Source organism: Saccopteryx bilineata, chromosome 2 (assembly GCF_036850765.1).
Source record: "Saccopteryx bilineata isolate mSacBil1 chromosome 2, mSacBil1_pri_phased_curated, whole genome shotgun sequence".
NCBI lineage: Eukaryota > Metazoa > Chordata > Mammalia > Chiroptera > Emballonuridae > Saccopteryx > Saccopteryx bilineata.
Window position 1 is genome coordinate 390,626,928 of NC_089491.1, and position 27,792 is coordinate 390,654,719.

Sequence of the window (27,792 nt, forward strand, 5' to 3'; positions counted from 1 at the left end):
AGGGCTCAACAGATGTAGCCATTGCCACACATCTAAAACGATAGGCAGGTCATCCAGAGAGAAGACCAGTAAGGAAACAATGGGCTTGAACTATCCTTTGGACCAGATCGATCGGACACAGAACAACCCAGCCAATGGCGGCAGAAGGCACATGCCTCTTGCATGCACACACAGAGCGTTCTCCAGGACAGATCACATGTTCGGCCACAAAACAAGCCCTAGCGAACTGAGGATCGAAATCACATCACGTGTCTTCTCCAGCCACAATAGTCTAAAACTGGAAGTCGGTGACGAGAAGAAAAATGAAAAACCCACTCACAGGTAGCGATGGAACAATTCGCTCCTGAACAAGTCAAGGAAGAAATCAAAGAGGGAAATAAAGCAGAAAAGAACGGGAGACGCGGCCTGCGGAGATACCGCACATCAAAGCTCAGCGGCGTGCAGCGAGAGCCGTTCAACGGGACGCTCGTGGCGACAGATGTCTGTTAGGGGGAAAAGAGAGATCTCTAAACTACCGAACTGGACCCTTTAAGAAACCGGGAAAAGAAAACAAACAAACAAACAAAAAACCTAGGTCCAAAGTTAGCAGAAGGAAGGAAATAAGAAGAAAACAGTGGAAATGAATGAAACAGAGACTAAAATGATAATTTTTTTTAATCAAATTTTCCTTGCAAGGTTCAAATCTTGGGCTATTTAAAAAAATGGTTCAAAATGCATGAAGAAAAGTGTATACCAGGGGTCCCCAAACTACGGCCCGCGGGCCATATGCAGCCCCCTGAGGCCATTTATCCGGTCCCTGCTGCACTTCCGGAAGGGGCACCTCTTTCATTGGTGGTCAAAGAAAGGAGCACATTGACCATCTCATTAGCCAAAAGCAGGCCCATAGTTCCCATTGAAATACTGGTCAGTTTCTTGATTTAAATTTACTTGTTTTTATTTTGAATATTGTATTTGTTTCCGTTTTGTTTTTTTACTTTAAAATAAGATATGTGCCGTGTGCATAGGGATTTGTTCATAGTTTTTTTTATAGTCCGGCCCTCCAACGGTCTGAGGGACAGTGAACTGGCCCCCTGTGCAAAAAGTCTGGGGACCCCTGGTGTATACCAACCAAACCACCACACCAAACACACCAAACAGCAGGCTGAGAAGGGGAACTGGGTTCAGTCTCAGAAATGAATGCTGTCTGCACGCGCACCCACAGCCTGTGTCTGCGTGAGACAGGGTTATGAGACAGACTTGATGAGGACGAGCGAATCAATGATTAACAACAAATCCTGTTACATTTCCCCGAGTCTTAAGATGTGGCCAGAGCGCTGTCTGTCTTGCTTAAGCAAAACTGTAACGCGGATAAAACTATTTTCATCATCATTAAAAATATCAAAGGAAATGCTTCGAGTCGGGTTTTCATGACTCCACCGGAGCAGACCCTCAGCGGCACAACCGTGTGTTTAGAAACAGAAGCAGAAAACGCCAGCGTGCCACCCAGCAGGCTGTGGGGCCTGGAAGACTGGCATCCCGGGCTGGGCGGTGCCGGCAGGAAGGGCCACCCAGGAGGCCCAGGTGCTGGTGCTGCGGGTGCCGGATGGGACACGTCCCTCTGTCTTCTGCCCTGATCACTCCAGACCTGCTTTGCTCCAGCTGGTCTCCTGAGCCAGAGTGTCCAGCCGAGGGCAGGCAGGTCAAGGTGAAGGAAGCAGACGGAATCTGGAAGCTGGCCCAGGAAACTGGACTGCGTTGTTCACCGAGCCTCAAGGAACATCTCCAGCAGCCGTGAGCCTCTCTCCACCCCATAACCAGCCTCTTGACCCCTAACAACTGCTCCTCCTCTGTTTGTAGCAAAACAACAACAACGCGCCAGACGCCTGACGCCCGTGTCGGATTCTTCTCTGACCCCTGCTTCGGTTCTTCGTCCTCTCGGACACCGGTCATTGGCCTCAGTGTCTGCTTCCCGGCACAAGAGGGGATTCGGTCAGGGGTGGGCCACTGTGAACACCTTCTCCGCACTGGCCAGGGAGAGAAGGAAGACAAAACGATCTCTGTTCTGGTTTCAGAGACGAGAGAGGAGCAAGGGGGCCAGGAGCCAATTTTATTATGAAATCGGCATGTCTGGAAGCAACAGGTGCTGGTTGGCCGAGCGAGGGAAGCTGGCAGTCTGGGGTTGGGGCCAAAGGGGAGGGGAGGGGAGGGGAGGGGAGGGGAGGGGAGGGGAGGGGAGGGGAGGGGAGGGGAGGGGAGGGGAGGGGGAGGGGAAGGGGGAGGGGAGGAGGGATCGGAGGAGAAACACGGAATAAAAGGGAGTTGGCGCAGAATATTCAGCGTGCATCTGTATCCCTTGGTGCTGTTACGCATCTCTTGCCATCTTTGTTGATGGAGCTGTTTTACTTTTTGTTTTAGCATCATGTTAGATGTTAAACTCGTAAAAAAATAAATAAATACAGTAGAGAGGAGTCTCATAGGCACCTGTGCCCTGATTCTCCTAAGGCGATTTATCTTCCACGACTCCGACACAACGGATGAAATCGAGAAATTAATCTCAGTATCATATGATTGACTAGACCAGTGGTCCCCAACCTTTTTTGGGGCCACGGAGTGGTTTAGTGTCAGAAAATATTTTCACGGACCGGCCTTTAGGGTGGGACGGATAAATGTATCACGTGACCAAGACAAGCATCAAGAGTGAGTCTTAGACGGATGTAGTAACAAGAGGGAATCTGGTCATTTTTTAAAAATAAAACATCATTCAGACTTAAATATAAATAAAACGGAAATAATGTAAGCTATTTATTCTTTCTCTGTGGACCGCTACCAAATGGCCCACGGACTGGTACCAGGTACCAGTCCATGGCCCGGGGGTTGGGGACCACTGCACTAGATGACACACACTGCTCACAGTTCTCCACTTTTTTCCGTGAAGGGACCCCTTTTCTCTTCCAGGACCCAGCCCAGAGCACCACACTCGATGTACTCATTTAGTGACTAGTCTCATCTGTCTCTTGGGATGGTTTCTATCAGTCTTACTCTGTTTTTCATAGTCTTGACATTGTTCAAGAACACTGGTCAGGGGGTTTTGTAGATGACCCCTCCACGTGGGTCAGCAGGTTGGTCTAATGTTTTCTAGTGAGTGGAGGGCAGTTGTGGATTTGGTGGGAGACTTCCCTACAGGTGAAGTGTCCTCCTCACTGCCCGGCCCCAGGGGTACATCACACAACAGGCCACGCTAACCGTGCCACGTGGTGGAGGTGGCCTGCCATGTTTCTCCACGGTGACATCCCCATTTTTCCCTTCCCCTCCCAGCCTTACTTTGGCCCTGACCACCCACCGCCCCTCATTCCCCTCTACAGCCCCGGGAGGGTCTCTCCCGTATAGAACCGCCCCCCGCCCCGCCCCGGGAACCAGGTCTGCGACACCATCTCTCAGGTACACCAAGGGTTAAGCAGACTGCTGTGGGGCCGCCTGTCAGGGACCCTGGGACCCTCCTCCAGCGCGTGAACAACACGGGGGAGGACCACGCTGCCAGTTGAAATAAAATCATCTGGAAGCATTTTCATTTTGAAGCTGGCTTTCAGAAACGGAGGCAAAGCACACTAACACAACTAATCTGGGGCATATGGGCATTCGTTTCAGTCCTGTGCATTTCTGATATAAATCTCCTAATCATTTATATCTTGTTTTTCAGATTTATTGTGAAGGCAGGTCTCTTTTATTCCTCTCCAAAGAATTAACTCCCAACCTAAGAGAAGTGAGTTCAGGCAGAGAGTCAAAGCACAGCTCCGCCACACTGAGCAGATCTTAACTCGCTGTAAGTGCTACCTAACACACACACACACACACACACACACACACACACACACACACACTTTGTCAGCTGAAACTGATAATGAGGTTTTTGAAGTTTTAACCCTTGCTGAGTCTCCCTCCCACTAGATGGCGCTACAGGTCACATTCAAAGTAGGCACCGCGCAAGAATCAGTGAAGAAGTTATTTTTAAAATCTTCTCAAGAATATCACAAGCCTGATGTCAATTACAAAACCTCATTCCTAATGAGCATTTACTTCCCTCTTTCTTTCTACATTTACCGTCATCTGACAACTTCTGAAACATGTCAAATCTGAACTCCTGAAATACTTTCCTCAAGGGTCCACAGGATAACTGTAAACATTAGAGGCATGAGAGTCATGACCATATGAATAAAGTAAAAAAAAAAAAAAAAAATAGAAGTTGCAATCATTCGGGGCAAAAAAAAAAGCCCCCAAAAGCTGGGAAGATGCTTCCATTCACTGAACTTGGCATTTCTTCCATTTCTAAGTTCTGATTTCACATAAGTTTATTTATTAACTGTAGCACTATCCCCTGCAGAGATATTTTTTTAACTGTTTCAAATTTAAAGTGCTGGCAGGCATTGGTAAAGACATGTCTTATAGAGAACTAAGATTCTACTTAGGTGTGATTTCCTTGTATTGCCTATTGAAGACATACATTTAATAAGAAACCTCAACTTCCCAAGTGTAGTTCTTCACTTAAGCAGCCACAAATTCCGAAAAGCTTGAAGTCTATCGAATATCATTGGGAAACATGCCTCAGAAAAGGATACTTCTTAGTAACCAAGTTACTATTACTCCGCCGAGGAAAGGCTCTAAGTACCTAAAATTCCCAAGTCAGCCCAGCAATCTGACTGACGGTAACAGCCATTTGCCATTGTTCAGACGTGTCCCTTAGAGATAGGAAGCTCTGTGTTGTTGATATCAAGTTGGTTTGTTGGCTCTGTGACTCTTTTCTTCTCCTGATGTGAACATCTGGTCTACGGAGGGTTAGCCCCTGTGGCTTACACCACTCCCCTGACCCCTCCAAAATACGGATGTGGCCCATGTCTTTCCTAACCAAACAACAGACTTACAAGACCAAGATTTTAGCCAGAGGGTTTTCTTTTTAAGGGGAGGGCAGAAGATTGCAATATAGTGGAGAACTTTTATTCGTAGATGCCTCCGCATTTGACACAAAACATATCAGCTTGTTATAAATCTCACTCTCACGAAGGAATATGCACTCACATGAGGTATTCCGGGGTCAGGTTCTACGTGGTTTGTTTGCTCTTACTGTTTCTAATGCCTGGACTTGGTAGTCCCAAAGCCTGCTCCACACCCCGGCTGTCCGACAGTGGTCAGAAATTCCCTAACCCCTTAAAAACTTTGCTGTTATCAGTTCCACCACCTGTCCCTCCGACTAGGTGCCTGGTCATACGTGCAGAGTGTGTGGGACGGGAATCCACAGCCACCCGGAACTAAGCCATGTGGCTTGTTTGTCGGGCAGTCTACCAGGATGCTGAGTCCAGCGCTCAGACATTCAGCAAGAGGATGGCACTGTGGCTGGTCCAAGGGCCTGCTTTCAACCTCTCAATGGCTGTAGGGCGTCCCACCCCCGAGAGCTCCTGGGAACTATGTGTAGCAGAGAAATTATACCCTCTCCCCCTGCAGACATGTGCCCTAGACTCAGGGTCCAAAGCAACATCCTCCTGAGCCCTCTTCCCCTTTGACCTCCCCCCCTACCCTGTCCTAACTCAGCCCGAAGGACAGAGAGACCTCTTTGGACCTCAGTCCATATGACGTAGCATGGGTGGCCAGACTTTGCAGCTCCCTGGGCTCCAATTTCAGGTCCCACCCTTCATGCAGAAGGGACTTGTGGCTCAGGAGGGTGGGAAACTCCACACGGAGGCACTTTACAGCTGCTCCCAGCTGCCACGGAATGCCCATTTCTCCCGGCAGGAACCAAGATGCCTCTGTTCAGCCTGCCTCCCTGGTGGACTTGAAAAACAAGGAAAGGATTCTCAGAGGCCAGAAAACTTCAAATTTCGATGACACTGGGGGAGAACTAACTCTTAAATACCAGGCGAAGTAACCTTTGATGTTCCCGAATGCTACGGAGTAAAACTATTTAAGTGATATGAATCTCTACCGAAATTATCCAATCTGATTAAAGAAAACAAACCAAAATATAGGAAATAGACCCCGGCCGGGTAGTTCAGTTAGATAGAGTGTTGTTCTGAAACACCAAGTTTGCAGGTTCGATTCCCGGTCAGGGCACATATAAGAATCAACCAATGAATGCATAAATAAGTGGAACAACAAATCGATGTCTCTTTCTCTCTCATTCTTTCTCTCTCTCTCTCTCTCTTGCTCTGTCTCTCCTTTCCTCTCTCTCTCAAATCAATAAGTAAATTTTTAAAAAACCCATAAGAAATAGATATGCTAGTATAAAAGATAGGATAATAAATACTATCGTGTCCCAAAATATGAGATTAACTTGTTACAGAAACCAAGCATTTATATCCATACACATATATAAATGTACATATATGTATACACACATGCACACACCCCGTATAAAAATGCACACGTATCTTTAAGTACTTCATGAGCAGGTACGTTCTGTCTCAGGGGACAGGAAGCGCACCTTCTCATTGGTGCCAATGTACACAAACAGAATGGGAGGCTCTCTTGTTAAATTCTAACCTCACGTGCACCAGAGGCATTTGGTCTTGACTTCCGGAAAAAAATCTGAATGTTTAGAAGCCAATGAAATAGTTCCCCCACTTTCCGTTAGGAAGCCACCACACAGACGACGGAGATGGAGACTGTTCGTTGCGGAGGATTGCTTTCCCATGACACGCTCGCCGCAGACATTTGTTGCTCGTGTATCATGTCTGCTAAATTAAGTAATGTGGAATGTTTTCTAAACCCCATCCGGGCGGAGTTTCATACCCGGAAAACGACACGGAGGGACCCTAAACGATCATGCGCACATTTACTGGCGTATTGAAATCTCTTTGTTTCATTTATTTTAGAGTAATATGGGAGCATTTCAAATGACTTAGAAATGTCTCCTTTATAAAATATTTTGAATAAATTCATTTTCTTTGCCTTTAGGACAAAATTTTTTTCAGACCAAGAAAGGGTGGATCACGCGATTCTGAGGAGGCAGTGTATAAATCATTGTTTTCACCGCATGATAAATTTATGGGAACATCTCAGCGACATGTTTCTAAACTCTTAAAACTCATTCTTCAAGGGATTTTCTCAAACTTCCTAACAGCAACAGATGCCTCCCTCTGTCGGGACAGTAGGGGGCGCCAGCACAACAACCTCTCACGGCAAAGGGTGAGATTTCCTGGGGCCAAGAAACAAGGCTGGACGCTGACCTATGGCTCTCCAATGTCGACGAGCATCTCAGAGACATTAGACAGATTTTCCTCTTCCATAATTCACTTTGGGGTTTTTTGGTCTGTGCTTGTGTGTGCATGCGTGTGTACATGTGTGTGTGCACGCAACATGCACGCACACGTGTGTGGTCATGGTGTGGGGTAAAAGTCCTGCATTACACATTTTGGGCCCACTCAAGAAGGTCTAACTGAATCCCTTATTCTAAAAGACCGGCTAATTATATACAAGCAGCTACCCTGGCACATAACAGCCAAGTGGCACTCCGTGTGGGAGAATTTTTTTTTTCCAGGTTAATCTTCATTCTTTCTCACAAACATCCAACTCTAACTTCAGGGCCCAATGAAAGTGAACTGGGGCAAAATTTCATTAAATAATCCAAGCTCCATGGCTTGGAATTTTTTTTTTTTAATAATAAGAGTCTTCCATGTAATTGAATTAAACTTAAATTTATGCATCCAATAAAAGAAAAACAAAACACATTGCAAATGGTAAAACAAAGACATGGCTCCAACCCTTAGAAAATTAAATTCACCAAACCGTGAAGTCTACCGTGCAGTTATTTTTGTGACCACCATAAATTGCTTTGACGAGTTCCTCTGCTGGGGTAAACAAGCTGAGGAAGGAGAGACTTTTCAGTGTCCCCACAGCATGCACCCCGTTTCCAAGTGAGAGCCTTGTAAACGTTTATAACTCTCTTCTCCTTCCTCCTCTTCTTCGTCGTCTCCTTTTTTCTTCTCTCTCTCTCTCTCTCTCTCTCTGTTTTTTCAGTACTTGTGTGTCTAGTAATCTTGAAGCCTTCCTTCTCTAACACAAGCTCAGAAAGGCCCACGAAAACTTAGACACAGTTCCGCAGATACACTGTGACCCCAACACACACTTCTGGAGAGAGGAGCAACAACCCTACTTTGCGGAAAAATCAAGTCTCAGTGGTAAAATGTAAGCAAAGGGTTCCAGCACTACATAAGTCACCATCGATAATAGCACCCCAGAGCCAAACACTGCCTAAGATATTCCAGGCAGTCCGCTTGAAATGTGTTCACTTATAGGCACCGTACCAGGCCGCATTCAGTGCAAACTGCTACAGATAAGAGTTTTAGGGGGTCTTTAATCACTTCTTTCTTGTGTCCTTGATGGAAAAAACAGAGCTGCCTTTGTGCGAAAAAGAAGGACCTGTTGTTTTCAGATTCAACAGGTCATTTTTATACGAACTTCCCAGAGGATACAACATAAATGACAGGAACACAAGGGAATTTTTTTTTTTTTAAGAGGCTGATGATTTTAAATGATATATACTCTCTATTAAGGGGCGGTTGTTTGTTTTTCTTTCCAACAAATGGAAAGTTACCGTTCTAAAGCCTTCAGCGTTTGAATTAGACTTTTAGGACCGAATGTTTTCTCACGAGTTGGGTTACTGTAAATTCAGCTCCTGAAATCTATCTGAGGGGGCATGTGACCCCCTCATCTAAGTAAAATGATCAAATCATGTCCATTTCTGTTTGGGGGGGCAGGGTTGACTAAGTGAGCTCTTCAAATGTATTTAAGTTGCTGTTGTAACTTCTGTAATATTGTTTCAGTTCGGATGACAAGGAGACTGCACATTTAAAGGATACAATGACAAGTTCTGGCCACATGATTTTTCCTTATTCTCAAGAGTCAAGAAGGCCAGTATTTTACGGCAAACAAAATCCAGGTGACATTAGGATTTATTAGAGTTTGGCTGATTCTACATATTATTTAAAGTGAGCTGAATTTGAGAAGACTGGTAAATTTAAAATTAAAACCTAAATCAAATGTACTTCCTAAACTCTCTTAGGAGGGATTTCACATTGTAATTGATGTCTCTATATTACCCCTTTTTCTTCTTTTTTTTTTCTTTCTTTTTAATATCTACCTCATTTCTAAAGAGAATTGTTTGAAAAGCTTTGGAAAAGTTTTTGCCAGTCCAGAGAAGAGGGAGAAAAAAAAAATGTGCTCCCTCTTATAAATATAGATAACACTTTACAAAACCCATTCTTCGCCCCAGACAAAAGTATGGCCGAGAATGCCTCTTTCAGACACAGCGACCCGTGGCTGGCATTTGCTCCAACATCTACTTTCCAGAGACCGAGACTCTCGCTCTTGACACTTGGACAAAGTTTCTGATACCACTTACCACTCAGGACAATGATCTGGCCAAGGGTCAAGGTAAATAAATATCTTGTGGCGAAGACCGCATTAACCACAGGGAACTAACTGCCCAGAAGGTAAAAGAAGAAATAAAAACAAGCTTTTTTGGGGGGGAAAGGGGTTGACCTTATAATTGATAAACAAGTTCTCACTTAGGAGAGATTTTTTTTTTTTCTTTAGCTTAAAACAAGGATCTTCTCACAGAGCAAAATAAAAAGATGAGATTGGCTATTTGGGGGAAAGGGAATCCCTAGCACGAAAGGAAAAAAAAAATCACAAAGGCCTAAATTTGCCACCCGTCCACCTGGAGAGCAAGAGTGTATCCAATAACCTGGAGAAAGGCAGGCATGGTGGGGAAGGAGACCCTTCAAGTTAAAGACAACTACGGATGACCCTTGGCCTTCTGCAGGAATTGGGGAGGGGAGGTGAACTGGGGGGGGGGGGTCCACGTGGACTCTCTCAAGCCCTTCATCTCCACTCCACCCCCAAACACACCCGCACCAGCTCACCGGTACCAGGCGAGGCCCTTGTCGTAGCTGCGGTCGAAGAAGTGGGGCTCGGCGCCCACGGCGCGCACGTCGGGGTGCACGCGCAGGAACTCGAGCAGCGCGCGCGTGCCGCCCTTCTTCACGCCGATGATGATGGCCTGCGGCAGCTGCTTGCTCCCTTCGTCCAGCAGCAGCGCCAGGGTCCCCGGCGGGGCCTCGACCACGCTGCTCCCGGCCCCGGAGCCCCCGGGTCCACCGGCCAGGCCGGGAGTCTCCTCTTCCCAGGTCGCCTCCTCTCCGCCTTCGTCGTGCCCCGCGGGCCGCCGGCGCCTCCGCCACTGTCGCAGTTGCAAGAGGTGCTTTCTCTGCGCCACCGCGGGCCACACCGCCAGCTCCCTCGGGCCAACGGTCAGGACGCCGCGCCCCGGGGCCCCCGCCTCCTCGCCACCGCCCAGCAGCCCCACGACGGGGCCGGACAGGGTCTGGCTGCGCTCCGCCAGACAGTAGAAGACGTAAAGGGACGTGAGCAGCGAGCAGAGCATCAGCGAGAACTTCCGGGAGATTCTGCGGGACAGCGGCTCGGCCGAGGCGGGGTGGGCGCCGGCCGGGCCCGGGGGGGCCATCCTAGCCGGAGGCGACGTCGGGAAGCGGGAGGGCCATGCTAGGCCGGGACTCCTCCAGGTGCCATGACATCCTCCGGGAGGGCCTGCGCCCTGGACGGAGGCCACATCACCCGCGCGTCCCTGCAGCCGTGCGAGCTGCCCCGGGAGGCGGTGGCCGGGGAGCCAGGCTCGGGGTCCCTGCCTCCAGTCGAGGGGGCGGGAAGGAGGACGCGGGACCGTGCTTAAGAAACCATCGTCTTAGACTCGCCGAGTCCTGAGTCCCGTGGTGGGTCTGCGCGCCCCTCTCCTCTCGGACTCCCGGAGGTGGCGAAAGCGTGCGTCCCAGCCCCGGCCCCGGGCGGCCGCTCGGCTCTGGTCTCCGCTCAGCGACCGCGCATCCCTCGCTCCGACCCGGGAGGGCACGCGCCGACCCGGCGCTGTTGAGCTCGGTGCGCTCCAGACAGCGGGGCGCGATAGCGCCTCCCTGCCCCGGCGTCCTGATTCCCGGGTCCGCCTGGCGGCGTCCTCTCGGCCCTGGCGCGAGGTCCCCCGACCCCGGGAGCGAGTCCCGCTGCCCGAGCGGCAGCCAGCAGGCCCGCGCCCAGCAGTCCGCCCTCTCGGTTCGCGCCCGGCTGCTCCAAACTGCTCTGGCTCCCTACCTGGGAGCGGCGCGGCGGAGCCGGCTGCGCGGGACCTGTCAGCGGCCGCGGCCCCTGCGCTCGCGCGCACTCCCTCGCCGCCTCCCAGGCCGTCGCCGCTGCCACACGTGGGGCTCCCGGGTCAGCAAACTTGGCGGTGACGTCAACGGCCGGGGCCAGCCCAGCTCCCGGACGAGCGGGGTGGGATGGAGAGAAGGTGGCGCGGACCCCGCAGCCGCGGTCCAATGACATCGGAGAGGGCGGAGGCGGCCGGGGCGACGCCCCTTTCCCACTCGGCTTTCCCCACCCGGTCCCCGCCGGCAGCCTCGCCCCCTTGGAGCGGAGCCGCGGGCTGCGGCGGCCCCCGGGGTCCTCTGAGTGACAGCCGGAGCTGGCCGGATCCCCGGGGGCCTGACTTCCACCCAGCGGACCACTCACCGGATCAGGGGCTCTCGACCCCTCCAACTCCGCTCAGCCTTTCGCAGCCGGGACCCCCTCGAGTCCCCTGCTCTCAGCTTCCCCACCCCCACCCCCTGCCTGGGTCGCTGCATCCCTCCCGCCCCCGCCACCGCCCCCGCCCCGGACCTTTGGAAGTTTTGTTGGCTGCGGTTCCCAGAAGCCGGCTGCACGCCACGCCCCCGTTTGTCTCGGGCGAACCGAATTCCTCCGCAGCAGCTTCCACTTGCACCTTCCCCACGGCCCAGGGCGCCCGGGAGCGCACCGGGGCTCCCCTCCGCGGCGTTTTCGTCTTGTGGTCGTTCCTCTGATGATCAGAAGTTCCCCCGGACCTAGAAAGGAACAACCTATTGTGAAATAAGCCAATACATCAAGGGGAGAAATTAAGAGTTGGAAAAAAAAATACAACAGCTCTGTTTCCAAATAGATAAGCTCCGTTTTGGATGAAGGAATTTTTAAAATGTTGGTTGTACTATGAGTGTGTGTGTGTGTGTGTGTGTGAGTGTGTCTATGTGTGTGTGTGTGTGTGAGTGTGTCTGTGTGTGTGAGTGTGTCTGTGTCTGTGTGTGTGAGTGTGTCTGTGTGTGTGTCTGTGTGTGAGTGTGACTGTGTGTGTGACTGAGTGTGTCTGTGTGTGTGAGTGTGAGTGTGTGTGAGTGTGTGTGTGACTGCGCGCGCGCGCTAGCGTAAAGGAGGTTGATGTCCTTGCATAGCTCGCGACTTCCTCCCTCTCTGGCCTCCCCTGACCCCGTATCCTTTCCTTTCCTCCTGGGAGAGCAAGTCAGGAAGGGATACAAATCGCCTTACCGTTTAATGGAGGGAGGTGGCCCGTGGAACCTGCATGAGGTGGGTTTCTTTTCATTCCAATCCGATTTGTTTCCGATTTCTTGGCTTCCTTGTCTCAGCGGGGCGCCCCGCAATGCGGGCGGTAGCCTGGCCCGTGGACGCCAACCCCTGTAAGTACTGGAGGCCACTTTCCGGGCCCACTGTGGGTGGGTGCTGAGCCGGCCCGTGGCGGGCGCAGCGCCGCTGTTGCAGGAGGCTCAGGGCTGCCCAGCCTGGGGACCTTGCAGCCGCCCTTCTCCCAAGCTCTGTTTGAACCTGGAAGTGGAAGTCAGGGAAGTTTTTTGTTGTTTATCTTTTAAACCTTCCAAAGGGGTCCGAGTGTTTCTAACTCTGCCTGGGTGAAACTGGGGTATGTGTGTCCGCTGGAAAAATTCTCAGTGCGGAACACAGGTTTAAAAACGTTTATGAAGTACCAACCGGAACCTATTCTACCAGCCCCGGAAGAGCTGACGAGCTTCTGACACCGTAAAGCAGTGGGCTTTCACAGGGATGAGCAGGTCTTGTCCAGCTTTAATGCCTCCTTGTGTGCTAACACTGGGTATCGACAAAGTAGTTGAGGTTTAATGCCAACTGGAGATGCAGCATATTCTAAAGTTTTTCTCTAGGTATTTCTTTCACTCTGCGTTCCACCAGGAACACAAACAGAACACATTAGATCATTTTAAAGTTACTCTGAAGACTTATGCAACGCCATAAATGCCTACAAACACGCCTCAGTGTTCTCATCCTGAAAACAAGGGTCTCCAATTCCCTTTTAACTTCCACGTGGTAGGATATTGTGTGTTTATGCTTTCACATTTCAAGCTTCCACGACTCCTTAATGTGGGTATTAAGAATATGCATTGTGTCTGAGATGTGGTTCTCAGAACCATTCATTCCTATCTGGGGCCTCTCTGTATATTAGACAGAAAAGGAGCCACAGTGACAAGCCTCATGGGTAATTTAAAATTTGTAGTAACCACCTTTAAAAAAAAAGGTGGAAAGAAGGCCCTGGCTGGTTGGCTCAGTGGTAGAGCGTCGGCCTGGCGTGCAGGAGTCCCGGATTCGATTCCTGGCCAGAAGCACCCATCTGCTTCTCCACCCCTCCCCCTCTCCTTTCTCTCTATCTCTCTCTTCATCTCCCACAGCCAAGGCTCCATTGGAGCAATGTTGGCCAGGCGCTGAGGATGGCTCTATGGCCTCTGCCTCAGGCGCTAGGATGGCTCCAGTTGCAAAGGAGCAACGCCCCAGATGGGCAGAGCATCGCCCCCTGGTGGGCATGCCGGGTGGATCCTGGTGGGACACATGTGGGAGTCTGTCTCTCTGCCACCCCACTTCTAGCCAGAAAAATACAACAACAAAAAAAAAAAAGGTGGAAAGAAGCAGGTGAAATTAATTTTAGTAATGTATCTAATATACCTAAAAATGTGATTTTACATGTAGTCAATATAAAAACGATTGAGGTCACTTAGATCTTTCTTTTCATACCAGAGTCTTCAACATCCAGTGTGAGTTTTATATTTCCAACACTTATATTGGCAGGAGCCGTATCTCCAGTGCTCAGTACCTACGTGTGGCTAGTGAATACTGCGTTAGACGGTACAAATGGGGGTGTTGTTTTTGAATGAGAGGGGGTATCTCTCAGAGTTACAACAGAAAACATACGGCACGTTCAGATGTGTCCCTTTCTCTCTGTGGCTTCTACATTATGTTGTAGTAGCTGACTACACATTCTTGTCTCTCTCTCTTTCTCTCTCTCTCTCTTTTTTTTTTTTTTTGGTTACTCACAATTCCTGAGAATGAAGTTACCAGATGAAAAGCAATTTCCCTTCTTCTGTAGTGTACTCACCCAATATTTCTGCTTAAACCAGTTCTTTCTCTCTAAAGACTTGCATCAGACATTGTGTTGCCAGAAACTATCTTGAAGACCCGGAAGGATAAACTGTGCTCAAGAAATGACCAAGGGACCTTACAGCAATGTCCCTGTTCATCTGAAGGGGCACATGAGGACCAGAAGGTCAACCTTCTGGTCAGACTTCGGTTCTGCCCGTTGAGGCCCACCTTCATTAATTCCAGGAGACATCATTCAACGTTTTGAGAAAGAGGCACCTTTATCTGTGTCTCAAGGACTCACACGGGTGCTGAAACTCCCCAGAAGGAAGTTTGCCTCTGACATGCTGGGTCCTGGGAAGGGGTACTTTCTGCCATAACCACTGAGAAGTCAGACTAGAGATGGGCCGCTATTTTATGCATATTCTGGTAAATAGCCATACTTTTTTGCCTGTTCTTCTAATAATAGCACCTGGATTATTTTTCCGGGCAAACACTCCTCCTTACACTCATGCCATAAAATCTGGATACAGCTGAACTCAGCCTTTGGCTTTCGCTGTCAAAATAGTCTATCCTCCAGTTCACAGGAATCTGCTACAGAAAACGTAAATAAATCAAGCCAGGCCCAGAGGTTCAATGGCAAGACTTTGCTGGAATTACGGAAAAAGCTTGTTTTATGCAGTAGATTTCCTGAGCTGGCAGGACATCAGCCTGGGCTGCTGGTGGCCATACTTTCCTCTGTGAAGCAAACCTTCCCTTGAGCATGAAATCAATACAGGAATACAGAGGTGAGGGAGGAACAGATCAATTCTGGGAGACTTGGTCTGATCTCATATCTATCTGTCCCCAGGAGTAAACTCTGTTGTCATTCATCTCACATTGGGGGCAAATTATTTTCTCAACCTCAAGTGACGTGGTGGCAATTCAAAAGGTATTGATTACTAAGCCACGAGTTATCCAGAATTCAAATAACATAGCAATATCACTAAAGATTCCCAAAGCCAGTGGGATTTCAGTAGGACTTGGTTAAAGAAGGAATAAGATTTTACAGATGAAGACGAGAATGGCGGTGGATCCGGGCTGGGAAGCAACCATCGCGCTAAGGGAAAGAAGCCAGTCAGAGAAGGACAAGTACCGTGTGACCTCACTCATCTGTGGAATCCAGTGAACAGAATGAACTAACAGGGGAAATAGAAACACTCAGACACGGAGAGCAGGCTGACTGCTGTCAGGAGGGAGGGCTGTGAGGGAGGTGGAGGGTCTTACAAAACAGGACAAAATTAATAAATAAGTAAATCAACCCTCCTGGACACGGAAAACTGTAGAATTTGCTGGGGGGGGGAAGGTGGAAGGGGGTACATGGTGAAGACTTGACTTGAAGGGGGGTGGACACACAGTATGGAGTACAGAGATGTGTGGCGGAATTGGGCGCCTGGAACCTGTATAATTGTTAACCAGTGTCACCCCAATCCATTTTTTTTAAGAAGTTGCACTACTTAAGCATTCTATTTAAATTAAGAAGAAGAACCAACTGTCTCAACTGGATCAAATGGTGCCGTTGATCAAAAAGAATTAAGAGCCTGACCGGGCGGTGGCGCAGTGGATAGAGCGTCGGACTGGGATGCAGAGGACCCAGGTTCGAGACCCCGAGGTCGCCAGCTTGAGTGCGGGCTCATCTGGTTTGAGGAAAAGCCCACCAGCTTGAATCCAGGGTCGCTGGCTCCAGCAAGGGGTTGCTCGGTCTGCTGAAGGTCCGCGGTCAAGGCACATATGAGAGAGCGATCAATGGACAACTGGGGTGATGCAACACGCAATGAAAAACTAATGATTGATGCTTCTCATCTCTCTCCATTCCTGTCTGTCTGTCCCTGTCTATCCCTCTCTCTGACTCACTCTCTGTCTCTGTAAAAAAAAAAAAAAAAAAAAAAAAGAATTAAGAGTGAGAATCGGCCTGACCAGGTGGTGGAGAGGTGGATGGAGCATTGGACGGGGACACAGAGGACCCAGGTTTGAAACCCCGAGGTTGCCAGCTTGAGTGCAGGCTCATCTGGTTTGAGCAAGGCTCACCAGCTGGAACCCAAGGTCGCTGGCTCGAGCAAGGGGTCACTGGGTCTGCTGTAGCCCCCCCCCCCCCCGTCAAGGCACATATGAGAAAGCAATCAATGAACAACTAAGGTGCTGCAACAAGGAATCGAGGCTTCTCGTCTCTCTCCCTTCTTATCTGTCTGTCCCCTCTCTCTGTCTCTCTCTGTCTCTGTCACCAAAAAAAAAAGAAAGAAAGAAAGAAAGAAAGAAAGAAAGAAAGAAAGAAGAAAAAGAGTGAGAATCGGAGAAATGTAACTTTTTTCTTGAACTGACAAGAATGGTTCCATCAGAATGGCAGGATCTGTGGAGGGTTTCATCTCTATTAGATGGCAAACATTATACTCATGAAGCACACTTATTTCGTGATGGAACTGATCTCTCAGGGAGGAAAATAATTGTGCGTAACCTTGGAGAGAATTCTGTCAAACAGAGGGTCTAGAGAAATGGTCTGTGAACTGGAGACGGTGGAGGGAAGTTTCTGGAAGGGGAGACAGGTTACAACTTTACATCGATGAGCCTGACTCTGTACATTGGGAAGAGAGATCATTACAGAAGCTACGACCTGGGCAGGTGAGAAACGAGGAGGGCTGCTACCCAGGTGGAGAAAATGAGCTTGGGTGGAAGCAGGCACTAAGGCAGAATCTGTGGGCACAGGTAGAGAGGAATCAGACAGCTGGTGGTGAGAGGAGGGAGCACAGCCATCTCTTAACCACCTCACACTCTGGTCGGTCACCGCTTTCTCTAACCCGCCCTCACCAAAGTCATCCCGCTTTAATTTTTCTCTTCTCGTCAGGACATCCAGGACCTTGTTCTCTGACCAGGTTTTCCGCTGCTCCCTTCTGGGTCCTCCAGGCCGAGCCGGGCGGTCGATGAAGGAGAACTGGGGTAGAGAGGAAGGCGTGAGGTTGTGTTCTCCGAGAGCAGGAGGCTGGAATTACTGGGGAAGGGAGTGCCGAGTGCCCACAGCCCACCTGGCATTCGTAGTGGTCGTGAACTTCACGCACAAGGAAGAGCGAGAGCTGGGTTTTCTTGAGCCTGGTGGAGCGGGACGCCCGCAGGCTGAAAGGGATCAAGATTCCGGACCAACTGAGGTAGAATCTGCTCAACAAAACCTACGAGGGCAGAAAGCAACGGAAGTCAAGGGAGGGATTGTATGAAGCTCGTGGAATCTAAGCTGGGCGGGAGGAAACGGAGGCGTGAACGGCTCTCAAAGAGAGAAAAATGGTCAAACCCAATTTAGAAAACATGGTGACCCATAGCATCCAACTTAATGTAAGGTATTTCCCACCAAGGAAGAAAGAAGGAAGCAGCCGCCAAGTGTGGACAGGCAAGAGCTTTACTTAGAGCGCATCCTGGGTGAGGTGCGCTGGTCCAGCAGACAGGGGCCAGGAAGTCACGCAGATCCCCACGCGGGGGTGGGGGTGTAGTTCATAGCGTCAGTAGGGTGGTGGCAGGTTGATATGACGTGGCGAAATTTCGTTGGCTGACAGACAGTCGTTCTTTTTCAGGGTGCTCCTGGGCCCCTTCTTTTGGCCGCATGGAAGTGGGCAGTTCCAGCTAAAGTCCCCGGACCTGGTTCCTCACCTGACCTTCCCCCATGGCCAACCGACCAACACACTTAATGTGCGATATGCTACAAACGTGGGCCATACTAAGCCCAAAGGAGAGACACACTGTCACTGAAGAGTGACACTAATGAGCATAATAGTTTGTTTTGAGTCCGGCGGATGACGGAGGCAGAGGAGCAAGATCTCAAAGGCTCCAGAAAAGAACAGTTTTCCGGTCCTGTCCTGCACTTGAGATGGAGGCGGGGTGTAAGGAAGATTGCATGAAAGGTGGGGAAAGGCAAGTCAGGGCTTGGATTACAGGACACTTAACAATGTTCTGTGCTCTCTTGAAGGTGGCTCCTGCTTATTTCAAAGGCGTGTTAACCTCTGCACAGCAACAACGGTCAGGACTTGCTTAGGGCAACTAAACCTTTTACAGAAAAAGTGGTACGCCTGGGGTGTGGCTTCTTCCCCCTGCAGCCTGTTCAGTTAGGACTTTGTGATCCAGTCACCCTGTGAGCTTTCTTTCCATAGACCCTCCCCTTATTTTATCCACAAATGACACAAATTTTATTCTTTTTAATACTAATTTTTAGTACGCATGCTCAGTCATTTTAAAAAATATATTTATTTTTCACTTGTCCTTCAAGTAGATTTTCTTACATGAATATAAATATACAATATTTTCTGGATTACTCAATATTAAAAAATTTTATTTCTTTTCTGCAGGGAAAAAAGAGCTTTATTAGGTATATAATATTTAAAATAGTTTTTCTTTAATACTTTTTTATTTTTAAGTTTTTTTTTAGATTTTATTTATTCATTTGAGAGAGAGAGAGAGAGAAAAGAGAGGGGGGAGAGGACCTGGAAGCATCAACTCCCATATGTGCCTTGACCGGGTAAGCTCTGGGTTTCGAACCAGTGACCTCAGCTTTCCGTTCTTCAAACTTTATAAAAGTCCTCCCACGGTTTATTAGTATTTAAAGTTGTAGGGTAGTCTGAGGCTAATGGATTTCTCATCATGTTTACGTAGCCTTTCTTTTCAACTTGATTTACCCAGGTATTTTATTCTTATTAAACTTGTTTGGCATCTCTTCCCTTTATTATTTTTTTTAATTTGAAAAAAAATTTTTTTTGGTGTATTTTGTTTTGTTCAGCCAAAAGAAGTTCTCATGTATTTTAAATTAATTCTTGATTTGGTAAGATTTCTTCTAGAGAAGACCTCAAGAACACTTAAGAATTCAATCTTTTAATCCCTCTTTTAATTCTCAGATTTCCATTTCTATCATCACATATTTTAAATTAGCTTTCTTCTTCTTTTTTTTTTTCCAACCACCCTGGAATCACTAATTTACTCTCCATTTTCTAATTCTCTTCTTGAGGCTAAATTTTGTTTTTACTGCTCCTAATGAATCTTCGATTATTTTAAAATCACTTTTTAGAGATCGTATCATCAAGCCTCTCTTTTGTTTGCTTTGTCCTACAAGCCTCCTCTTAAATCTCAGTTTGTTAACCTGCCTTCCTGTAAAGCCAGCCCCCAGGGCCAGGGCTGCTATCACAGCAGCGGCCCGGCCCATGCAGGTCCACATTGGATTCGGACAGTCGGCAAAGAAACAGCAGAGCCAAAAACTGATGGGCCATAGTCTTTAATCCTAGCTTGCACCCGGCGGGCAAGTAAAAACACACACTGGGCTCCAAAACCCAGTCACATTCAGTGCTCACAAAGCCACTGACTTATCCGAGTTTCCTAGAATCAAAGGTTTCTAGATCACCAGCCTTATTCTCCTCAGTTCCCCATCTCCTTCCTTATCCCAGATACAAACTCTACACAAACTGGCATCTCACTCAGCACTCCGCCATCTTGGCTGCTTCTCCACATGGCCTCTTTCTGCTCTCTGCTCTGCTCCCTCTGCTCTCTCATGTTAATCATCCCAGGAACCAAGAGAGTAAACTCTCGTTCTGCCCCCATTTTATAGTGTAGCTTCACAACCTTTAATCCAATATACAAAATAGGGAAGTCTCTAATACAAAGTCACTTCTCTGAGGCATGATTGGATTGTACCGCCCTACATCAAAAAGGGTGGGAAAGGCTTAATGCCAAAACCAAGCCCCAGGCTACAACGATCCTGCCTGCCCACAGCCCGCCCCAACACACATTAATATCACCTGGGCAACGGCCTCCACGTGGGCAGCGTCATCTTTAACAAAGTGAGCATAATACATTTTATCTGCCCAACACTTCCCATTCTCATCTTTTAGTTTCAGGGATCCAGCATGTTTTATTTACTTATTTTTCTGTTTTTCTTTAAAAGCTAAGCCAACAACATACTCTAAAATATACCAGAGACTGCCGTTATGAAAATGATACATTTCATCATGTATCATGTCCTTAAAGTTATTTTTCTTTTTCTTCGTCCATGTATGATGAGACTGCTATTTAGGAATTATATTTAATTTCCACCAACAGAAGAGAGAACTGAGGACCAGGTACCAGGAGATAGACAGCCAAGAATGGCAGGTAAAATGAAAACACGCATCCCAACGTTTCAAAGTCCAAAGTGGCCCCAGACACCTGAGCTACACGGGTGGACAGACAGCACCACGAGAGAACAGGCAGAGTACGGTGGTTCCAGTTCTATGTGAGACCCCTGGTCACCCCGGAGACTGCTCGCAGACACACTCCTGGGCAATGTGACTCCGGGTTTTCTGTTGATCAGACTCACCTGGGACACAGGGTGGGCATGCTACAGCCCCGTGTCTATTGAGCAAGACTCTCTAGCAGAGGGCCCGGAAGTCCTTTGACATGCCCTAGAGATGATTCTTATCACTTAGGGACATTTGGGTGACACAGCGATGGAAGCGACTTGCAGAAGGATGCCAGGGTGTAGGGTGGATGCGGGGACACTTCGCACGCAGAGGCCAGCCACACGGCAGAGCCGTCACAGGGGGTGACGCGAGCTGGTGGCGTGCAGAGGACACCTGGGTGCGGGCTGTCAACGATGGCACCTTGGCAGGCCTGGCAGATGTCAGCCCGTGTCTGTGGCACGCATGACATCAGCCACAAATCCTGGCAAGGGGACAGTCTGTCCTCGGTAAATGCATCGTAAGTCTTTCTCCCGAGGAACGTTTCTGACGGCGGCAGCGGACACAGACGTCGATATTTCACTGGATCGATGTTGTCAATTAACAGATTTACAATGTAATCAATAATATAGGCACTTCGGCCCAATGAACCACACAGGAATAACAGTCTGAAATGCCTGAGGCAGCATTGGAAGTTATTTATCTGTTTCTTTCTCCGTAAATCTCTGTATATCTTCCTATCAATAGAAAAAGGGAAGGACACATAGGAATACAGATAAATCCCTTCTAACAATGCCCAGCCTCCACTGCCACTTACTTCACTGGTCAAATAGAAAAAAATAAGTGTGGTATAAGTTTGTCCAGCAAATTGGGGGGGGGGGAGGCAGCTGAAATAAAATCTCCCAGCCCCAGAAGGCGAAACTTTTGCACAAGGCAGAGAGAAAAAGACTCGCGGAAGCTCACTGAAGAGCCAGAACCTCCTGTCTTCCTGTGTTTGCATTCCCTAATTATCGGCTGTCGTGCGTGTGGGGGAGGCGTCTCACTATTTTAATATTAACTTGAGTTTCCCGTCCCCTTCGGTTTGCCTGGAGTGCACATCGGCTCGGTCCCTACGGCCTTGCCCACCAAGACAGAAAGCCATCCCAGTGAACTTTCCTTTCTCCCTGGAACTCACCCCGCCGACACCCCTCCCTCCCTCTTGCCCCCTTCACCTTCACCCCTCTCTCAGCCCAGCCCTGCCTTGCCCTTTTAAAAAGAAGTTGCATTAGTTCTTTACAAGTGAGCAAGAACAGAAGAAAATGTTGCACATCTGCTCTCGGAGTTCCCAGATTAGCATGAGAATGAGCAGCCAGTGTGTCCATGAAGCACAGTCCAGTGGGTGAGAATGGGGGGCTCCGGCCCCGCGACCACAGGGCTCCCTGGCTCCTGCCAGATGTCCCGGACCCCGGGACACAAAGGCGGCCAGCCCAGCCCTTTAACAAATCACCTTTCTCTGCGGCTAATCACTCAAGAAAAGGCTGTTTTGTCCAGGGTCTGGCGAGGGTCAGGTTGGTATTTCTCCGGTGATCTGCCGCCTTCCCCAACCCCTCCAGCCTGCCTCCTTCAAGGCTCTCTAAAGAGACCTCTGATTTCTAGCCCCGCCTCCTGCTCCCGGCCCTGAGTGGGGCTCAGGGGACAAAAGCTGCAGCCAGAGTCTCCTGAGGGCACCAGGGGTGGCCGGGGTGCATTCATCAGTGGTGGCCATGTTGCTGGTCAAGCCTTCACTCTCTCTCTAAACAATAAAGACTTTAGTGAGAATTAAATGGCTCAATGGGCGGGTGCACAGTCAGGCTACGCAGCAAGGTGGTTCTGGTGTAATCACAGTCAAAGGCATCCGGACTTTGCAGAAAACTCTACTCTGAAGTAGAGCGCGGTGGATTCCAAGGCACGGCCCCGGGCTGGGGCAGCAGCAGCAGCAGCATCTGCAAACCTGTCAGGAGTGGAATTCTTTGCTCCACCATGAAAGTTCAGGGTTTAAGGATAGTGAGCTGTTTTGAACCTTGCAGGGGATTCTGCAAGGAGGAGATTCGATAGGAGGTCTCCTTATTCCTAAGAAAAGGAACCCAAGGGAAGTGCCTCTTCCTTATTTATGCTAATTTTACTTTCATCCTCTTTTTTATTTCCGTGTTAGTAAGATGGGGTGACCGGCCATCTGATTTGTCCGAGACTGTGGGGTTTCCTGGGATGTGGGACTCTCCACTCTTCTAAAACTGAGAAAGTCGCAGGCAGACTCGGATGGACTGGTAACGCTCTCTGAGGAGCAGGGCCAGTTTGGGTGTTCCTGGACTGACCCGCACACTGTCCCACCCGCATGTGGCTCTGGCCTCTGCAATCCCATCGCCCATTGGATTGGGGGAAGACAGAGCAAAGAGCTTAAAGGGAACCACGGCTGGAGAAGAAATTTTAATAATGCAAACACGACAGAGGGCACAAACAAACAAACAAACAAACAACGATGAAGATGCCCATGGATTGTGTATAAAAACAGTCTCCCCGACCCGGAAGTGTTTTCTGCCTTTGGAGCAAAGGTGCAGAAGCTTCCTTCAGGACTCGGGTTGAGAGGGTACCTTCTTTGTGTGACCTCACTATGACCTCAGCAGGGAAGGCCTGAGGCCACAGAATTCTTCACACGACTGCTCTGCGTCCTGCCTATTTCAGTGAGGACTCCTTTGTTCAGATTTCTCTCCTCTGCTGCCCTGTAGGGAGGCTTGATAGGTATGTGGGTTCTGAAGTCAAAGGTGGGACTTGAGCCAGAAACATCATTTGAGGGAATTCCCTGAATTTGAGAGAGTAAATGGAAAAGGAGGAGTTGTCTTGGAAAGTCAGGGGTCTGGCCTGGCCTGTGGGGGGCGCAGTGGATAGAGCATCGACCTGGAATGCTGAGGTTGCCAGTTCGAAACCCTGGGCTTGCCCCGTGAAGGCACATATGGGAGTTGATGCTTCCTGCTCTTCCCCCCTTCTCTCTCTTTCTCTTCCCTCTCACCTCTCTCTCTCTAAAAATGAATAAATAAAACAAAAAAAAAATGTTAAAAATAAAAAGAAAGCCAGGGGTCCATTAGCGCCAAGGGGATGTAGGGCACGGTTGGAAGGGATGGTCAGTCTCGCCCTGGATAAGAGGGGCTGCTTATAGAAAAGGCACGCAAAGGTTTCAGCATAGCCAAGTTATCTAGAAGCCTCTTTTTTCTTTCTGAGGGAAGGAGAAAGAGACAGACACACAGACAGGAAGGGAGAGAGATGAGAAGCATCAACGCATAGTTGCATCACTTTAGTTATTCATTGATTGCTTCTCATACATGCCTTGATCAGGGAACTCTGGCCGAGCTAGTGACCCCTTGCTCAAGCCAGTGACCTTGAGGTCACGTCTATGGTCCCACGCTCAAGCCAGCAACCCTGCACTCAAGCTGGTGAGCCCACATCCAAGCCAGCGACCTCAGGGTTTCAAATCTGGGTCCTCAGTGTTCCAGGTTGATGTTCTATTCACTGTGCCACCATGAGTCAGGCTTGATCTAGAAGTCTTCTTTCACAGAAGAGACTTGATCTGGTGGCTGAGCAGGGCCGGAGAGGTAGTGCATGGTCCCTAAGACAAGAAGAAGAGGTCTGGTAGTGACTGCGGAATACGCTGGTGTGCACAGGTGTCGATGCATTCTTAAAACCCTGATGGAATTTGGGAATGTGTTGTTTAAAGATTCTAAGAAGAGAAAGAAGGAAAAATTCCAGGGCAGTAAAAGGAGCACAGGTTTGGGAACTAGACGAAGTCCAAGTTCAAATCTTACCCTTTTATTTTTCATGTGATCTTGGACAAGTTACTTCAGCCTGCTTTTACTAGAAATCAGGACTAATAATATCTATGTCAAAAGGATTCTCTGAGGATTACCTAGGGCAGTAGAGACGGCATGCGTCACGGAGTACCTGGTCCGTGGGTGCCCTACGATCGTGGAGAAACAAGCAGAAACCCAAGCCAGGGTTTGGGTTTCTGCTTCGAGAACGACTTAGACCCCACTGTCTAACTGTGACCCTTTTGAGTATATGACTTGAGTCATTTACATTCCACCAATGGTTCAGTTTAACTGTATTTATCCTTTTGAGGATGCTTTAAGGGTCGATGAGGTCGCACACACGAAGTACTCAGCCCTCTGCCGGGTGTCGCCGCCCTCCTTCCCCAGATGGGTAAACCACACCCTTCTTTGAACTTCCCCAATACTGTGCTTGAATGTGTCTCCGCCCCCTGTCATGCGTGACTGCTGGGTCTTTGCCCGTCTCCCTAGTCCTGAATTCCCTTTGTGCACCTGTGTGCGCCTAGCATGACATCTGGCGATGGACTTTGAGATGAATCGAGCCTCGGAGAATGGACATCTGGCCACAACAAGCACCAACCAATTTCACCCAAGCCCCAGATTGAGAAAGGAGGGGTGGTGAATGCCTAGAGGTTCACCACTTTCTTTGGTCACAAAGCCCGGGCTTACTGGGGGTGGAGGGAGCAGGGGGCGGGGCGGGGGGCACTTGCACTCTGCCTCCTGGTGAGGCTCTTCTTCCAGCTGCACTGCACTCCCTCCTGCTGTGACCACCCCCACCCCAAGGCGGTGAACGTGCAGGAGCCAGGTTGGATAGAGTCGAGATTGAACTTGACCAGGCCTCTGGCTTCGTTTTTTTGCTTCTCTTCTCGCTTTTCTTCCAGCAGCGGAGAATCCTGGTTCTGGAGGCGGCCTTCGGGGTCCGACTCCAGGCCCTGTGGCTTCAGTGGCATAAAACTAAGCGAAAACAGCCGCCACCAGCATTTCCCTAGGGAATCTCACTAAGCGCAGCACCAGGCCGGCCGTCCCACCCTGGAAGCTGAGGATGGCTCTATGGAGCCTCCTTCTCAGGCACTAAAAATAGCTCGGTTGTGTGCATGGCCCCAGATGGGCAGAGCATTGGCCCTCAATGGAGGTCACCAAGTGGATCCCAGTACAGTCACATGCAGGAATCTGTCTCTCTATCTTCCCTCCTCTCACATGGAAAAAATAATAATAATAAAAATAAAATAAAATCATTGCATCATAATACAACAACCCTCCCCTGAGGATGAGAAAACAGAGGCATAGAGATGCTAAGTGTCTTCTGGTGGTGGGTCCGTGGCCGAGGCTAATGTGAGACCGTGAAGGCAAAGCCAGCAGGGCTCTGCCGGGCCACGTGGGCCGGAAACGGTGGGCGGGGAGGACCGCTGATCCCGAGCAGGCTTCTCCGTCAGCAGACTCCTCACTCCCGCTGGGCCGCTCGCAGCCTCCGTATCTTGGAGGAGGAAACAGGGAAGAGGTGGGCTTCCAGCAGATCTCCCAATAGCAGTTGCTTATCCACCATGTCCCCTTGTGTCTGTAAATCATCAGTGGAAGATGACATGTTTGTAATCCGAGCCGTGATGTCTGCAGACCAGCCTGCCCGTGGCCCTGTCTCCTGTTGGGGGCGATTCTAGGGACCAGGCAGCGTCCCTGGCCTTGCTGGTTGCTTCTCAGCTCCGAGGAGACCAGGCAGGGTCACCGAGAGCGGCAAACACAGGCTCCTTCCCTGGGCGCTTGTGTGGCAGTGTCGCGAGCAGAAGGCGGCGTGAGTCCTGCCGCGGCCGGGCAGATCCAGCAAGTACCAGGCACCGGCTTCGTGGAGGCTCCGTCATGCTGCCAATCAGGGCAGAACGCAGCCTGAGGCCACCGGGAAGGGGACAAGGGGCGGCCCCACCACAGAGCTGATTGCCCACGAGCACAGGCAAGAGAAAGTGAAGAGACAGGCAGGCCCCGCGCAGAACGGAGCCGCTAAGGGGGCCCAGGCTGACTCCCGAGGCCGCTGGACTCTAAACCTTGAGTTGGGATTCAGGTGCTGTTGGCCTGGGTGAATTGGGACTTGAAGCAGAATTAATGGCCTTCAAACTGTATCTTCCCTCCTAGCCATCCATTAGTTTGCTTGGGCAGAAGGACAATGACACTTTATAAAATGCGGTCTCGAAACCGAGTCTCGTTCACAGGATCCCTGGAATGAACTCAAAAAAAGTAAAATCTTTCAAATAATATATGTATCCCCAGGGTGAGAATAAATCTAAAACCATTAGGTCACTCTTGTCTTCTATTATATATATATATATATATATATATATATATATATATATATATGATGATGACATTTCAGAACCATTCACATAAAATACTGTAAAGGAAGGTATTCTGTTTAAATGGCAGTCAAATTATCTGATCTTTGCTTTTGTTGTCATTGTTTTACCCAAGGTGCATCACCTTCTTGGTGACAGTCACTGCCCAGAAGGCACTGGGAGCCACTGAGGTCAGGACGGTCCTGTTACCAGGTTTCTCCTTCAGAATCTTTCCCACTGCTTTGAGGAATGGGTGGCAAAGGTCAAGGTCAAGACCCTGGCTTCCAATAGACGCTGAGAGTGACATTCATGGGGCCACACTTGGCTCCATTAGGGAAATGCTTACGTTAGCGTGATTCTAAATCCTTCAAAGGCCTTTAGTGTCGAAAATGAGTAGCAGGAAGTGGGTGACAGGTGTCTAACAGTGGTATCCCAACTAGGACCTGACTAGAGGCTGACACGCTCTAGGCTGAGGCGTGCTGGACTGCATACAGTTCAAGAGGGGCGGAAAGGAGCCAGCCAGGAGTGTGTGTAGTTTAAAAGCTTTGTGTTTCTTTCTTTCTTTCTATCTTTCTTTTTTAATTTAGGGCATATTGTGTTTGTAAGCAGAAAATAATATTACCCAATTTAGGTCATTGTTTAAATAAGACTCCCGAGTCAATTGCCCACCGAGGAGACATAGAGCTGTCAGTGATGGAAGTTGTGGATGAGACAGGTAAGCCCGACCATGCTGCTGCCGGGTCGGAACGCAGACCCAATACTCTCTACCCTGTGTTGAAACGCAGCCCCAGTACTCTCTACCCTGTGTCGGAACGCAGACCCAGTACTCTCTACCCTGTGTCGAAACGCAGACCCAGTACTCTCTACCCTGTGTCGAAACGCAGACCCAGTACTCTCTACCCTGTGTCGAAACGCAGACCCAGTACTCTCTACCCTGTGTCGGAACGCAGACCCAGTACTCTCTACCCTGTGTCGGAACGCAGACCCAATACTCTCTACCCTGTGTCGAAACGCAGACCCAGTACTCTCTACCCTGTGTCGAAACGCAGACCCAGTACTCTCTACCCTGTGTCGGAACGCAGACCCAGTACTCTCTACCCTGTGTCGAAACGCAGACCCAGTACTCTCTACCCTGTGTCGAAACGCAGACCCAGTACTCTCTACCCTGTGTCGAAACGCAGACCCAGTACTCTCTACCCTGTGTCG

General features: G+C 49.4%; 1 protein-coding gene across 1 annotated transcript in view; it reads right to left on the reverse strand.

Moving 5' to 3' along the window:
* The window catches only part of HS3ST3A1 (heparan sulfate-glucosamine 3-sulfotransferase 3A1), an 85,906-nt gene extending 74,361 nt beyond the window's left edge, over nucleotides 1-11,545 (reverse strand). Inside the window, exon 1 of the mRNA XM_066264291.1 lies at nucleotides 9,891-11,545. Coding sequence (XP_066120388.1) covers nucleotides 9,891-10,492 — 602 coding nt within the window. The 5' untranslated portion in view covers nucleotides 10,493-11,545. The remainder of the gene's footprint in view (nucleotides 1-9,890) is intronic.
* Nucleotides 11,546-27,792: the final 16,247 nt, after the last annotated feature.